At 38.1% G+C, this 14,108-nt stretch overlaps 2 protein-coding genes across 6 annotated transcripts; both read left to right on the top strand.

Annotated features, from left to right (window-relative positions):
• The first annotated feature begins 1,448 nt into the window (after positions 1-1,448).
• LOC144053485 (protein mono-ADP-ribosyltransferase PARP6-like) lies at positions 1,449-11,046 on the top strand. 5 transcript variants are annotated; one of them, XM_077567978.1, is made up of 23 exons: positions 1,449-2,039; positions 2,121-2,172; positions 3,306-3,374; positions 3,465-3,562; positions 3,642-3,702; positions 4,280-4,370; positions 5,651-5,717; positions 5,783-5,932; positions 5,996-6,137; positions 7,525-7,656; positions 7,976-8,071; positions 8,141-8,233; positions 8,298-8,423; positions 8,485-8,550; positions 8,628-8,695; positions 9,686-9,734; positions 9,857-9,969; positions 10,060-10,132; positions 10,203-10,272; positions 10,371-10,450; positions 10,519-10,576; positions 10,657-10,741; positions 10,820-11,046. In XM_077567978.1, exons 2-23 carry the CDS (start codon positions 2,170-2,172, stop codon positions 10,914-10,916), a joined length of 1,887 nt encoding a protein of 628 aa, XP_077424104.1. In that variant the 5' UTR covers positions 1,449-2,039; positions 2,121-2,169; the 3' UTR covers positions 10,917-11,046. The 5 variants fall into 5 exon arrangements, with proteins under 5 accessions (XP_077424104.1, XP_077424103.1, XP_077424107.1 ...); XM_077567977.1 differs by having other exon boundaries at positions 3,468-3,562; positions 5,783-6,137; XM_077567981.1 differs by lacking the exon at positions 8,141-8,233.
• LOC144053487 (ribonuclease P protein subunit p25-like protein) lies at positions 10,706-13,751 on the top strand. Its single transcript, XM_077567984.1, has 2 exons — positions 10,706-10,819; positions 12,610-13,751. The coding sequence occupies exon 2, from the start codon at positions 12,620-12,622 to the stop codon at positions 13,268-13,270; it is 651 nt and encodes a 216-aa protein (XP_077424110.1). The 5' UTR covers positions 10,706-10,819; positions 12,610-12,619; the 3' UTR covers positions 13,271-13,751.
• The last annotated feature ends 357 nt before the right edge of the window (positions 13,752-14,108 follow it).

Genomic DNA, 14,108 nt, shown 5'->3' with positions numbered 1-14,108 from the left:
CAGCGTTAACTGTCAAATATTTGCATTAACATGTTGAATTACTGCAGAAATAAATACCGTAATAATGTGGGCATGTATAAGAAAAGGGGAACAGTGCCCTCTTGTGGGTGATAAGTGGAAATGGACTAATCTTCTCCCAGCATCAAAACATGCAACATAAGTTTGTTTCTGTACAGCACATCAATGTACTGTAGTACAATTCAGGAAAACATGAAATCCTTGATATGTGTTATTACATACAAACATGCTGTAATTGCAAAAGGGCTTTCTGGTCATCAAAATTCGCTTATATCTTCATTTAAAAAATAATAATAATAAATGGACATTTCTAAGTGATGACAAACTTTTGAATAGTTGTGTGTATATGGGATTGATCCAGAGAATCATTTTAAAATGTCTGCATCTGACATGTTTGAAAGGAACCCCGATTGTAATGACAAGTTTGCTCTATATTACTTATTTGGTTGTTTCTAACATAAGTATGAGATTAATTTTTCAAAAATCATTTCCAGTTTTATACATTTTGTAGAAACGATATTTGGACATACGCCGCCATTGTTATTTACGTCGCAACGCATTCAGTACGTAGTGACGTTGAATGGCGGCTGCCTCCTCTGCCACTGATCTTAATGACTGGATAGCCTATTGGCCAAGACTTTTGAAGCCGCCATGCCGCCATATTGCTTCTCTCAAGATGAGACAGTACTTAGAAGAAACAGCATGATTTATGATGTTTTAAATCTGTTAAACATAAACAAGAGGACTTCAGACATTTTACATATATAAATTACATGCCTAATGATCTTTACAGGAGGAAATGTATTTTTTTAAATTAAAGAATTATAACTAATTCAACAAAAGATGCCTCTGCCAAATCTAATATTGGGGTCTACGGAACTGAGCGATAAAATAACGGCGGTTTTAAAAGCAGCACATGCTGTCCACTTGTTCAATTTTGTTTTTAATCTTTTTTTTTTTTTTTTTTAAATAGTGACCTCCCCACCCCACGACCCTATTCTAACTGCCTACGAACTGTATATGTCTTATATGTACGTATACCGTATTGTTTATACAGCAGTCTGCATGCGAGATGGGAGGAGCAAGATGGCCGCCCTGTCGCTTCAAGAGCTTGCACGGGCGTGTATGGGCTATCGGCTATCCAGTCATATACTGTATTCAGATCAGTGCTCTCTGCCCAGCAATTTATGTGAAACGCGTATAAATAAAGCAAGGTAAGCCCCCATAGCGTTCCTAAAGGTCAATTCTGTAAGTCTAAAAAGGCTTTATTTATGGCATTTTACATTTCTTGGCGGAAAGCCCGCCGCCATTTTTACGTCACTACGCACTGAATGCGTTGCGACGTAAATAACAATGGCGACGTAGGCTACGTCTAAATAAAGTTTTATCAATAAACTTTTCAGAGGGATTAATGAGCAGGGGGGGGCACACCACTACCACACACTTTTTAAGTGGATTACAGCACACTGAGAAAAGCACTTAATGAGAGCGCACATATGTATGAAGGCCTTACAAGTGTGTAATCTGACCAGTCACCAGACTGTGGAGCAGCAGGCGGCTGCTCACAGGGTTAACTGCTGATTAAGGTCAGACTGGAGATGCATACATTCAGACTGGGGGGTGGGGGGGAATGCTTTGGATCTGCCAATTTCTCCTAAAAGCCATAATGGCACTCAGCTTTAAGCGTGGAAAATGTGATTAGTGTCGTAAGTGATTGGCAAGAGAGAAAAGAATATGTTGCAGGCGTCGGCTTCTCCATGGGGATCACATGAGGCCATCGACTACCTGCAGCTAATTTTGCTTCACGAGTCCCTGACAGAACAAGTGTGACAGCCTGCTGTTCAGATCACCAAGAGGACAGCGAGAGTCACACTACTAGAGCAGCCATCAAATAGGGAGCGTGCTTTTTTTCTTTTCTTCTTCTTCTTTAAATTATTATTCCAACAGTTTGGATCTCTGGATATAATCACTGCTTCATCAAGTCAAAAATGTGGAGGGTCCCAATTACTTTGTGATAGGAGGTAAGTGGTGTCATCTTCAATAGGCCATTGTAAACTACCAACAGAGTGTAAAAATGTTAATTTCAGTGTTTCTTTCCTTAGTTGCAGGACAGTCGATGTTCACAGTTGTTGAAGTGCAAAAACACTGCACATGGTGAGTACTGATAACTTGTTTTATAATATTCAGACAAAGAAATGTAAGGAACACATTTAACTACCACCACACTGCACACAAGCTACTTGGATCCAATATAAGAGCTCTCTACCTTTCCAAAGCTATAATGACGCTCCCATGTTTACAGTGGTGCACAACATACTTCCAGGGTTGCTTTGTATATACATTAGAGGTGCAACAATTAATCATTGTATTTAATAATCGCTTAATTGTTTAGATATATTTTCAAAAATTGTCCAGATGCTCAGAAATTTAACTTATCATCATCATAAATTTCTGTAATCCTTTGTGAAAGCAGACTGATTGTCACCCTCTTAAAATAAGATAATTGCGTAAGACTTTTTTTTTTGTGTGTGCAAATTTTAAGACTTTTTTTGGGGGGGGGGGGGGCTAAATCTCCTCATGATGCAAATGGTTCAATTTTTTTGTGTTTATTGAAAAATCTGGAAAAAATGACTTGGGCGATTATTTTAAGAAGACATTGTGTTTGTAAAGAATCAAAATAAAATAATAGATTTTACTTTGGAAAACAATGATCAACATTTGTACCCATATTCTTTTAACGACCAAACCATTAACTGAATCCTAATTAATTAATGTCTGTGCATTTTCTGCACTGTCAAATTGAAATGTCTTCCTTTTTCTTCTTCTTCTTTTATTTTAAAGCTAATGAAGCAGAAAATTGAACTCCGGTTCAGCAGGGTAACATTGTGACGTCTATATGTCATCTGACCAGCAGTTGACCAATCACAGCAAACTCTCTATCAACAGCTTTTTGAATTGCTACTGCCACCTGTGGCTGAAAAATGAAACTGCATTTTCCCTTCTTCACGTACACAATACACACATGACATCATATCCGCAGACAGAGGGCGGGAAATTGGAACCTGAATCCAGTCTGAAAACTTTTGGCCTGAGGCTACTTCCCATTATAAACAGCTAAGGTGTTAATCTACTAATTTAAAAAATGTTTCCGTCATAAATAAAAAGGCTATTGTAAAAATAGTTTGGGGGAATATATATATATATATATATATATATCCTTCTTAGTGAAGCTAAGCAGCATATAAAGTGGCTGTCTGGATGAGGTGTTTTCCTATTGTACTGTTCAGGAAGCCGAATGGCAGCAGTGGAGTGAAAGTGAGGAAGACTTTGCCTCAGAGGAAGAGGAAACAACATATGTAAACAATTCACGGACCATTTTTAATCGACTTACGTAGTAAATAAGCATCATCATCTTGATGGGTAGAAATGATGTGAGCGTTTCCCAGCAGGAGAGCTGCGCCATCGAGCCGAGCTGCCATTCCCGACTGGAGGGCGACATTGAGACAGTCAGGAGTCTGTATTCACAAAATTCAGTCACTATCGGGTAAACATTAGAACCATTTTCAATATTCAAACATTTTTTCCTGCATTTTTAAATTCTTCCTGCATTCTGCACTTTTTAGGGAATATCAATCAATCGATCAAGTGGACGTTGATCTAAACATTAACGCCAACATTTTGAACGTAAGTTAACTCATTCACTGCCATTGACAGCTATAGACGTCAAAAATTAATTTTAACAATTTCTATTAGTTTAACATTTATTTCCACTTTTGTAAACAAGAGTATGAAAACCTAGAATTGTTTTTATTGTACATTTAGAACAGATATAAAATGTGTGATTAATTGTGAGTTAACTAGTCATGCGATTAATTATGATTACAAATTTTAATCGCCTGACACCCCAAATTTGTAATAATGTTTTCTTTCTTTTTTAGTTCATTGACGGCTATAAATGTCAAAAAATCATTTGAACTATTTCTATTGGTTTAACATTTTTTCCACTTTTTTTAACAAGAGTATGAAAACCTAGAATTTTTTTATTGTACATTTAGAACAGATATAACATTTTTAATTAATCGTGAGTTAACTATTGAAATCATGCGATTAATCACAAATTTTAATCGCCTGTTGCCCCTAATTTTTTAATAATCTTTTATTTTATTTTAATTTATTTATGGCAGTGAATGAGTTAAAAACAAAACGTTCGATCCGAAACAAAATACTTGATCCTGCCGCATTCATTTTGTGGTGTCCGAAGGAGGAAGTGGCCGAGGCCTGGAGCGTTAATACGTCAGAGCCCATCATTGTCCGCCTGCACTTCTCTCTGTCTCAGTATCTCAATGGACCCGGTGAGTCTCTTTACCGCTGCTATTGTTATATAATTAATTGATTGTTCCATACCTGACCTATTGCATTGAAGTGTGGGCGTGCGCAGCCAAAACCTACGCTGAATCCATCTTTCTTTTACAGAAACGTGCTATTCGTTAGGAGTGTGCCAAAAAATCGATTCTGATAACAATCACGATTCTCTTTTAGTACGATTCTGAATCGATTTTAAATGTCCCAAAATCGATTTTATTTAAATGATTTTATACGGTCTTGCCTTTATCTGTGTGCGCCTTTATTGGGAGCGCTGTTCATGTTGTACCCGATTTGGCCACTTAGGGGCAGTGTGGTTCCACGCGTTCTAATACACTGTTAAGTTGTAGCCACATTAGCGAGTAGAAGGAAAAAGTCACGATGAAGTTATTCTAATAAAAGTTTTATTTTTTTGCAGTGTTCTTTTGAGTGATAAAAGTGCCGCAAATAGCGCGCTAAATAGCATTAGCGAGTCAGACTGGAGTAGATCATTACAATTCCTTGCACATCTATAGATTGAAGCAAAAATCATTGTCAAACTAATTATTTTGAAGCAAAAATCGTTCTTAATCAAAAATCGGAATAAAATCGAATCGTGAGACATTCAAAAATTCCCACCCCTACTATTCGTGTTGTTTGCGGTTGTGGATACAGAGACCACACTAATCCATTATTTATACAACTAAAAACTTTTTAACATTTAATGAATTGATGGAGTTTACCAGCCTTAAAATATTGTATAAAGCCCATCATAAAATTTTACCAATCAATATACAAACCAAATTTATAAAAAAAGGAACGTAAGAACAAATTAAGTGGAACAGACATTTTTTTCCAAACCTAAATAGAGAACAAAATAAAAAGAAAGATGTATTTCAACTCAAGGTGTCAGTCTGTGGAACAATCTGGATTGTAAAACAAAATCTTCTCAGTCTATTTGTATTGTTTTTTTTAATATTTAAAAGCACAATTACTGCAAAAATATATATAGCACAAGGACACGCAGTTGAATTTTTTTTGTAGTATTGTTACATTAAAAGCGTCTTGATCGCTCGCTGTCATTCATTTTGTGTTATTTTTTTTTTTTTTTTTGTGTTGATCAGGGGCAGACAAAACAAGTTTCACTCCTTTCGGTCCCTTTTTATTTCTTTTACTTTAAAGAGTGAAATAAAAATTTGAAATTTGGAAAAACAATTAAAAATAATAATCTGACATCAACGTACGCTATACATTCTCCATGACGATGATGAGTCATGATTTCTCCCCATAGAACCATCAGTTGAAGTCTTTCAGCCATCTAATCGACATCATTTTAATCTTGGAAAACAACTGCAAAGGTAGGAGCATCGTTTTATCTTCATATTTCATCTGAAAGACTAACATTTTCATCATATGATTGCAGTGTTTTAGCAGTTTTCATCTCCCGGGAGTGGAAGCATCTGACTAATGAGAACGTGATCGTGAGACCGAAGAGAAGGCACAGCTGGTTCAGGCCTGGTGGAACCATGAAGAAATTCCGTGCAAGACTCAACATCTGGCTTCCGCTGTCAAAGTATGTTGGACGCACAATCCGATGTTGCCGTTACAGAATTTTCAAATCACTTCTCCCTCTTAGGTCTAACACACTCCAAGACCGCAGCCTGAGGGGAAGGATTGTTTTGCCCGCCATGAAATTGAACCATTTTGCCAATCGCACAACATCCAACAACATCAACAATCCATCAGGAGAACTCTTCACTTACACGCCCAGTGGAAAGGTCAGCTCTGCCTCTTAAAGACTTTCAAGTCAGGTTTCTTGAGGAAAATTTAGCGCCATCTAGTGGTGAACTACTCGTTCATTCATTTTAAAGGGATACTTCACTCATTGAGCCATTTTTAGAAGTGAAAAATGTATATTTTGTTCAGAATTAATTTGATAACTTTCATGTACAATTAATACCTTAAAAAAAAATGTGCACTTGCTGTCGACTGAAGATGACATCACCTGTGCTTAGGAAGTAGGTAATGACCAATCATGGCTCACCTCTTTTCTGGGTTTGGTCAGTAAACTGAGCGATTGGTCGTCAGCAAGTAGAAAAATTTGTTTTTAACGGTATTAATTGTACATGAAAAATAAGAAAGTTATCACATTAATTATAGACAAAATCTTAACTTTTTACAGCTGAAAATGGATCAATGAGTCACGTATCCCTTTAAAAACTCACTATTGATTTTTATAATGTGCAAAAAAAAAACTGTTTTATCACATCAACGTAGATTTAAAAAAAGAAAAAAATATATATAGGTCTAGTAATTGCTAATTATATTACATAGCCTGACGTGTTTCACGGCCATATTAAAGGGGAAGTCAACCCCAAACATTTTTTTTGACAATATGATGTTCTATGCAGCCCCACTAGTATAAATATGGTAGTCTGGTTAATATTACATTAGTGGAATATGAGTTACGCAGCAAAATCCAGCCGTTTTTATCATTCTTAGGGGCGGCCATTTTGCCACTTGCTGTCGAGTAATAATGACAGCACATTTGCTCAGGTCTCAGGTAACCACCAATCACAGCTCAGCTTCAGAAAATAGGTGAGCTGTGATTGGTCGTTGCCTGAAGCCTGAGCAACATTGATGTCATCTTCAGCCGACAACGAGTGGCGAAATGGCCGCCCCCTGAGATGGATCAAAACGGCTTCATAACTCATATTCCCCAAACGTAATATTAATCAGAATATCATGTTTCGACTTGTGAGGTCACATATCAAATATTATTGCTCGCTCGTCTCCCTCTGCTTTGCTCTCACTAGCTTTTACTAGCATTTCCTGCTAGCCGCTCTTGTTAGCAGCTCCAGCTAACACCTGCTGGCACGCTTGCTCACTTGTCGCCGCTTGCCGGGATGCTCGCTCGTCCATGGCAAATAATAATTGGTAGTATTTGGTGATATGCTTGCCAAGTGTGGTCTCTCTTGAGTGCTTAAAACTCATTGCATTCTGGTAGTTCACCACTAGATGTCACTCAAGTAAAAGTTAGTAGTTCATGGACATCACCAGCAGCTCTCTACCATCCTCACACCCCCGTGACTTTAAAACAATACAAAAACTTGACAAAAGACACCTGTGATTTTACTCTGGAGCTTTTTTTTTTTTCTTCTGCAGAGGGTTGTTGTCTCAGGAGTGAAGTCATCAGCTCAGCTCAGCACCAAGCAGCTGATAGAGCTGCTGTTCTTCTCCCCGGCCATAGGGCACTGTAAGACCACCCCAACTCTGCAACATGGCTTCTTGGTGCAGGTAAAGCAAATAAAAAAAATAAGTGAAGAAGATGCACTTCAATAATTGACCTGTATTCTGACAATATCAATTTCCAGCTTCTAATAATGAATAACCTTGCTTTTACTTTTCTGGTGGACAAGGGAAATAAACATATCAAAAGCGCACTCCACTATGAACTAGAACCACTGGATGAATTTGAAGGCTCATTGGCTAAAGAGGTCCCGCTGCTATTATAGTTGAAGTGACATCTGCTAGCACCAATTCGGTAGTCACCGGGCAGATTAGATTGACATGGCAGCACAAATGAAATCAAATTCCGCTTGGGATGTGTGCACAGGTGATGAGGTACGCCGAGCAGAGAATACCCACATTGAATGAATACTGCGTGATTTGTGACGAGCGACACGTTTTCCAGAATGGCCCCCCGTTGAAGGTAAACGTTAGAAAACAAAAAAATGCTTATGAGACAAAATATTAAGAGTTGTATTTTGTGAATTGCTAGCCTGCCGTTTGCACCCGGGAACTGTGCGTCTTTTCCTTTCACATGATGGGGCCGATGTCAGGAGCCACAGAGGAGGTGGCCACCGGGGCAGAGGTCAAAAACGCACCGATCAAGTGTTTTCACATCAGGTTGCGATGGGTTTTTTTTTTCCCCATAGGTGGTCGACTTGCTGGTGGCGATGTGCAGGTCAGCTCTGCAGTCGTCCCGCAAAAGCATCATATTTGAACCGTACCCGTCTGTCGTCGATCCAAAGAACCCCAAAATGCTGGCCTTCACTCCCAAGGTATTAGCGGAACTCGGCTGATATTCAATGAATTCCCGGTAATGTTTTTGTCTCGCCGCAGAGAAGAAGCTATGAAAGGCTACAAAAAGCGCTGGACAGTGTCGTGCTGATTAGGAGGATGACGCAGGTGAGCCCAACACGCCTGTCATTAATTTCGCTTTTTTTTTTTTTTTTTGCCTTGATTTCGTTATCATTTTCATGCAGGGTTCATATTCTGAAATAAAAAAGCAGATGGACAAGACAGACCCTCTTGCCATTCCTTTACTCCAATGGTAAGATGCAAAACATGACATAATTAATTAATTAATTGGGAACATGTGCACATCTAACAAGCTAGTATGTCGTACTCTTGGTGTACATTTGTGTCATTTTGACAAATGTGTATAATACAAACAATTGGCATTATTTAAAAAAAATAAATAAATCAAAGTCAGCTTCATGTTGAGAAAAATAAATACAATACAGTATTTCCTATCAAAATTCCAACAATATAATGGTGCCTTGAGATACGTACTATAACAATAGTCACAGGTATATATTCTTTAGCTTCTGCAAAAAAAAATACTGATAATAGAGCTTACTGAGTCACTTTACAGTAATAAGGTGCTTATTCACTTGTCTGCATTATTTTATTATACTGCTCCCTGGTGGCCAAGTCCCACATACCAGAAATAGACGCAATGATGCACAAACTGCTTAATTCTTTACATTCTATTTAATTAAGTTATTATGATATATCTTTATAAAATAAAATATTATACAATGCTATTTTTGCCTTTCGGTTAGATTTTTTTATTTTCTTATTTTTTGCAGCATATCCAAATCTGCTTTCCAGTTGTTGTATTTTTCTGGACTTTCTTTGAAAATGTACATTGAACACCATTTATCTGTGTTCCAGTATATTCTAAAATACAAAATGTGAAATATCATTCTTCACCCTGAAACAAAAGAAAAAGTTAACATTCAACTAACGTTAAACGGAAGCTTAACATCTCGTTAGAATTTAAGAACTTTTGAGTGTGAATTGTCATACGGAATGATATAATAATTATTATTTATATTATTATTTATATGGGAAAAAAATGCTCTCTTCCTGTAGCTGACTTGGCGAAACAAATACGCAGTACAACAAAAAACTAGTTTCGATCAAATCCATGCATGGTCGTATTTGTAAATCCAATCATATTGTACGAGTGTACCTAATGTTGTGGCCAGTTAGAGTACTACACAACTCATCTATTTGTTCTTATGTTTGACATTAGGATTTTATCGAGCAACAGATCTCACATTGTCAAGCTTACAGCCAACAGGGTAGGACAGTGATGCACTCTTTGATTTAAAGTAGGAGTACATACTGCATTACAGAGATCCATATTGTTGAACTGTGTCGTGTTTACATTATTCATCTCTTTTCTTTGCTGGCTCCACAATAGCAACTGTCATTTATGCACACGCCTCACCAGTTCCTGCTCATCAGCAGCCCTCCCACCAAAGAGGCTCGTTTTCAAACTGCACGCAAACTCTATGGCAGCACCTTTGCTTTCCAGTGAGAATATTGGCGGCCATTTTCTAATTCATATGGAACACTCATTGATTCATCTACTCATGAACATAAATTATTTTTTTCTTTTCCCAGTGGTTCCCACATTGAAAACTGGCATTCCATTTTAAGGAACGGGCTTGTGAACGCCTCCAATACAAAATTCCAGGTAAGGGGATGACGATTCTGAAACTTTATCTCGGACAACCCCTGTAGTTACACCTGTTTCTTTTTCAAAGATGCATGGAGCTGCCTACGGCAAAGGGATCTATTTGAGCCCGATTTCTAGCATATCGTTTGGATATTCTGGTATGAATTCACATATTGTCCTTAAAATAAAATAAAAATTTTAAAAAAGTATTTCTTTAAATTCCTTTTTTTTCTCTCTCTCTCTCTTCTCTGTTCAGACATGGGCAAGGGACAACACCAGACACCCACCAAAGAAGAACTCCTCAAGAAAAATAACCGCATAAACATAATCCAACAAGTAAATCCCTTTTTATGCATAATTTTTTTTCATCCTGGCATTTTGCATCATATTTTTCGTTTTTGTAGGATTTCCCTTGCAGGTTTCTTCAAAGCAGGAACTTAAACTGCGTTGCACTTTGTGAGGGTACGTATGAGTCAAAACATTTAAAATGTTGGTCCCAATTGCTCAAAAAAACTTGTTTTTGCTTTTGGGTCTTTTCACAGTCATAACGTCGAAGGACCTTAAAAAAAACGGCAACATCTGGGTGTGTCCCATATCCGACCACGTGTGCACACGTTTCCTCTTTGTGTAAGAACAACCTGGCGCGACTCTTCTGTCCAGATTGACTGTCCATGTTCGACAACACACTGCCTTTGTGTGTCTCAGGTACGAAAACGGTTGTGTGGGAGATGTCCACATCAACACTCAGGAAGAAGAGATCCAGAGGCAAATTTTAGAGGTCATTGCAACCAAGCCCAGCTGAAATAAATACTGCAAATCATGCATAACATGGAAAAGCGTTTTTATACATTATATTGTACATAAGCATTTTTCTACAGAGGTCTTATCTTGAGAAAATATCAATAAAAAAACCTCAATTGTCTGAACTGAAATTAGGTGAAGATTTTTTTGTAACTACGGAGAAACGTACTTACGGTTATGGCACACGTGGATTCGCAGATTATTATTTTTTAATTATTTGCTTTTTTTTACCCATAGCTACCCATGGGGTAGCGGATTTTTTTTTTAATATATATATATTTTTTTTTTGCTTTTTTATTTTCCATACTCGTGGTTTGTCACGTGGATTCGCAAATTTTTATTATTTTTTTAAATCAGTTTGTTCCTTTTTTGGTACAAGGGGATTTATATATATATATATATATATATATATATATATATATATATATATATATATATATATATATATATTTATTTATTTATTTATTTCCCACACTTGCCGTTTGGTACACGTGGATGGATTTGCGGATTTTTTAAAATATATTTTTTTGCTCTTTACACCGCCCCCCACCCATATTCGTAGTTTGGAAAATGTGCAATTTGCAGATTTAATTTTTTTTTATTTATTAATTTGGTGTAATTTAAGAACAACATAATGTGTTGTGAAAACATACTTGAAGCTCTTTTAAATTCAAATGAAGTAACAAAATGTGTGTTTTCCGAATAAGACATATGCCAGTTATTTTTTTTTGTGTGTATTTATGTGCTAAGAGACAATCACAACTTCAAAATAAGGAAATTACCAGAGGACATCATAATTTTATGACAAAATATTTTGGACAATCCTTCATTTAATTGGACCAAAAGACGCAAAGAAAACCATAAGACTGTGCTCATTGTTCATATCGGCAAATAACAGGGGCTGCATCCCATCCCGTGAGGCAGAAAAGCAAAATTATAACACTATTGTGCTTCCATATGAGCCCCACAGCTGCCTTCCCTTCCCCTGCCAGCATTGTTGGCATCTGTGGACACACCTGTTTTTGTTGGTTTTACAGACCCCCCCCAAAAAAAAAAAGATAGTAGCTTCACTGTTTGAATGTTCTTATTGATTTACAAGAACCCCCAAGTGTCTTAGCATTTTCTGGGTCAACCCAGCAGGCGACTTTGCTGACTAAAAGGAGGACAAATGTCTGTATTAGCCCAAAGGAATACATTTCTTAAATACCATATGGCTCCCTGTAAATAGTGCAAAGGCATCAAGGATATTAACAGAAATATTAAAACGTTTGCAAAATGAACTCATTTGAGTTCAAACAATTTGCAAGTGTGTGCGTCAGTGCATCTCGTTAACTCATGTGTATTGAGCCGCGTAATTCAAGCAACCACATTGAAGCTTCAGGCTCGCGCAAAAGTTGCTTGTCAACCCAATAAATGACATTAATGACTGAATTCAATGAGGCAAAAATGTTGCATGTGCCTTTAAGAGCTCTTTGTGCCGCTCGACTGTCGGAGCCTCGTGTGTTTGTGGGCATCAGCTGTCCTCGGTGCTGAATAGAGCAAGGACGTCTTTTCCCTCACATCAGACCAATTAGACGGAGAAACGTCCTTTTTTTTTTACGTCTTCTTTGTGGTCATCGCCGAATGAAGGAATGCTGAATTGGAGGAAGACGGAAGTTTGGATGACAAAACTACTTCCTTCCTATTTTTGACAGTTTTTATACAATGACAGAAGCTATGGCTCAGATGGTGCGTTCAAGTACTTCACTCAACCCTGACATTCCATCATTATCTCTCGATCGGAGCAACTTAAGGAGAGTCAAGCGCATGGAAGGCAGCGGCACTTTTCCCATTCCTGGACTCGCCACAGAATTTCTCCACATGCGAGTGAGAGAAGGAAGCAAGATCCGCAATTTGCTACGGTTTGCAACAGCTCGCATGCAAAGCGAGGGCAAAGACAGCCACGAGCGGTCGCCGAGACAAGTGCTCTTCACTGGCTCGGGCAGAGGGGTCACCAAGACCATCACCTGTGTGGAGATCCTCAAACGCAAAGTGGAAGGGCTCCACCAAGTGTCCAAGCTCTACTACAAGACGGTGGATGAAGTTTGGGGAGCGTCACGAGATGGAGCGTCGGGCAGAACCATGCAGAGGACGGTTTCTGCCATCTGTATCCTGCTCTCCAAAGACCCTCTCAATCCCCAGGAGCCCGGATACCAGCCTCCCCAGTCGGCCTGCGCTCCCACCGCGGATACGGGGATATGCAGAGCCACGCTCAAGCTGCCTCCCTGCCCCTCGGCAGCCAAGAGACTCTGCCTGGAAGATCTGGATCAAATGTACTCCATGATCTCCCAAACGGTGCCTCCAACTGATTTATGACTTTTTGGAGGTTAATTTGTTAAAAACATTAATCAGCATTTAAAGTGGAAGTAAACATTTCTGGACAATAATATGTTATATGCGACCTTACTAGTCTAAACATGTCATTTTGATTAATACTACATTTGTGAAATATGAGTTATGAAGCAACATCCAGCCGTTAATAGCCATTTTGCCACTTGCTGTCAACTGAAGATGACATCACAGTTGCTCAGGGCTCAGGCAACGACCAATCAGAGCCCACCTGTTTTCTGAAGCTGCGCTGTGAGTGGTTGTTACCTGAGCAACATTGCTTAACTCATAATCCACTAACGTAATATCAACCAGAATACTATATTTATACTAGTTGGGCTGCATAAAACATATTATTGTCAAAAAGCTGACCATTTTGACTAGGGGTGTGCCCAAAAAAATTGATTCTCATAAGAATCGCGATTCTCATTTATTATGGTTCAGAATCGATTTTAAATGTCCCAATGTTGCCCTTGTTTGTGTGTGCCTTTATTGGGAGTGCTGTTCATGTTGTACACAATTTGGCCACTTGGGGGCAGTGTGGTTCCACGCATTCTGATACACTGTTAAATTGTAGCCATATTAGAGAGTAGATAGAAAAAGTCACGATCAAGTTACTCCAATAAAAGTTTTGTGTTTTTGTTTGTTTGTTTTTTGCAGTTTAGGAAGAGCAAATGCCGATGAGTAATGTTAAGATGCTTCTCTGTATACATTACTGAAGCATTTTTTATGAATAGCCATTTTTTTTTTTGCGCTAATTAGCATTAGCAAGGCAGACTGGAGTAGATCATGATGATTCTTTGCACATCTATAAATTGAAGGAGAA

Source organism: Vanacampus margaritifer, chromosome 6 (genome assembly GCF_051991255.1).
Source record: "Vanacampus margaritifer isolate UIUO_Vmar chromosome 6, RoL_Vmar_1.0, whole genome shotgun sequence".
In the NCBI taxonomy this organism is placed as follows: Eukaryota; Metazoa; Chordata; class Actinopteri; order Syngnathiformes; family Syngnathidae; genus Vanacampus; species Vanacampus margaritifer.
The sequence above is the reverse complement of the archived record's forward strand: the minus strand, read 5'-3'. Positions and strand labels throughout refer to the sequence as shown.

Excerpts from the sequence above, each read along its gene's own strand:
- LOC144053485 (XM_077567976.1), top strand. Across the intron at positions 3,375-3,464 it reads AGGAAGAGGAAACAACATAT|CAGGAGAGCTGCGCCATCGA; the intron begins GTAAACAATTCA and ends AGCGTTTCCCAG. Across the intron at positions 8,551-8,627 it reads TGATTAGGAGGATGACGCAG|GGTTCATATTCTGAAATAAA; the intron begins GTGAGCCCAACA and ends ATTTTCATGCAG.
- LOC144053487 (XM_077567984.1), top strand. The coding sequence starts at position 12,620 with ATGACAGAAGCTATGGCTCAGATGGTGCGTTCAAGTACTTCACTCAAC.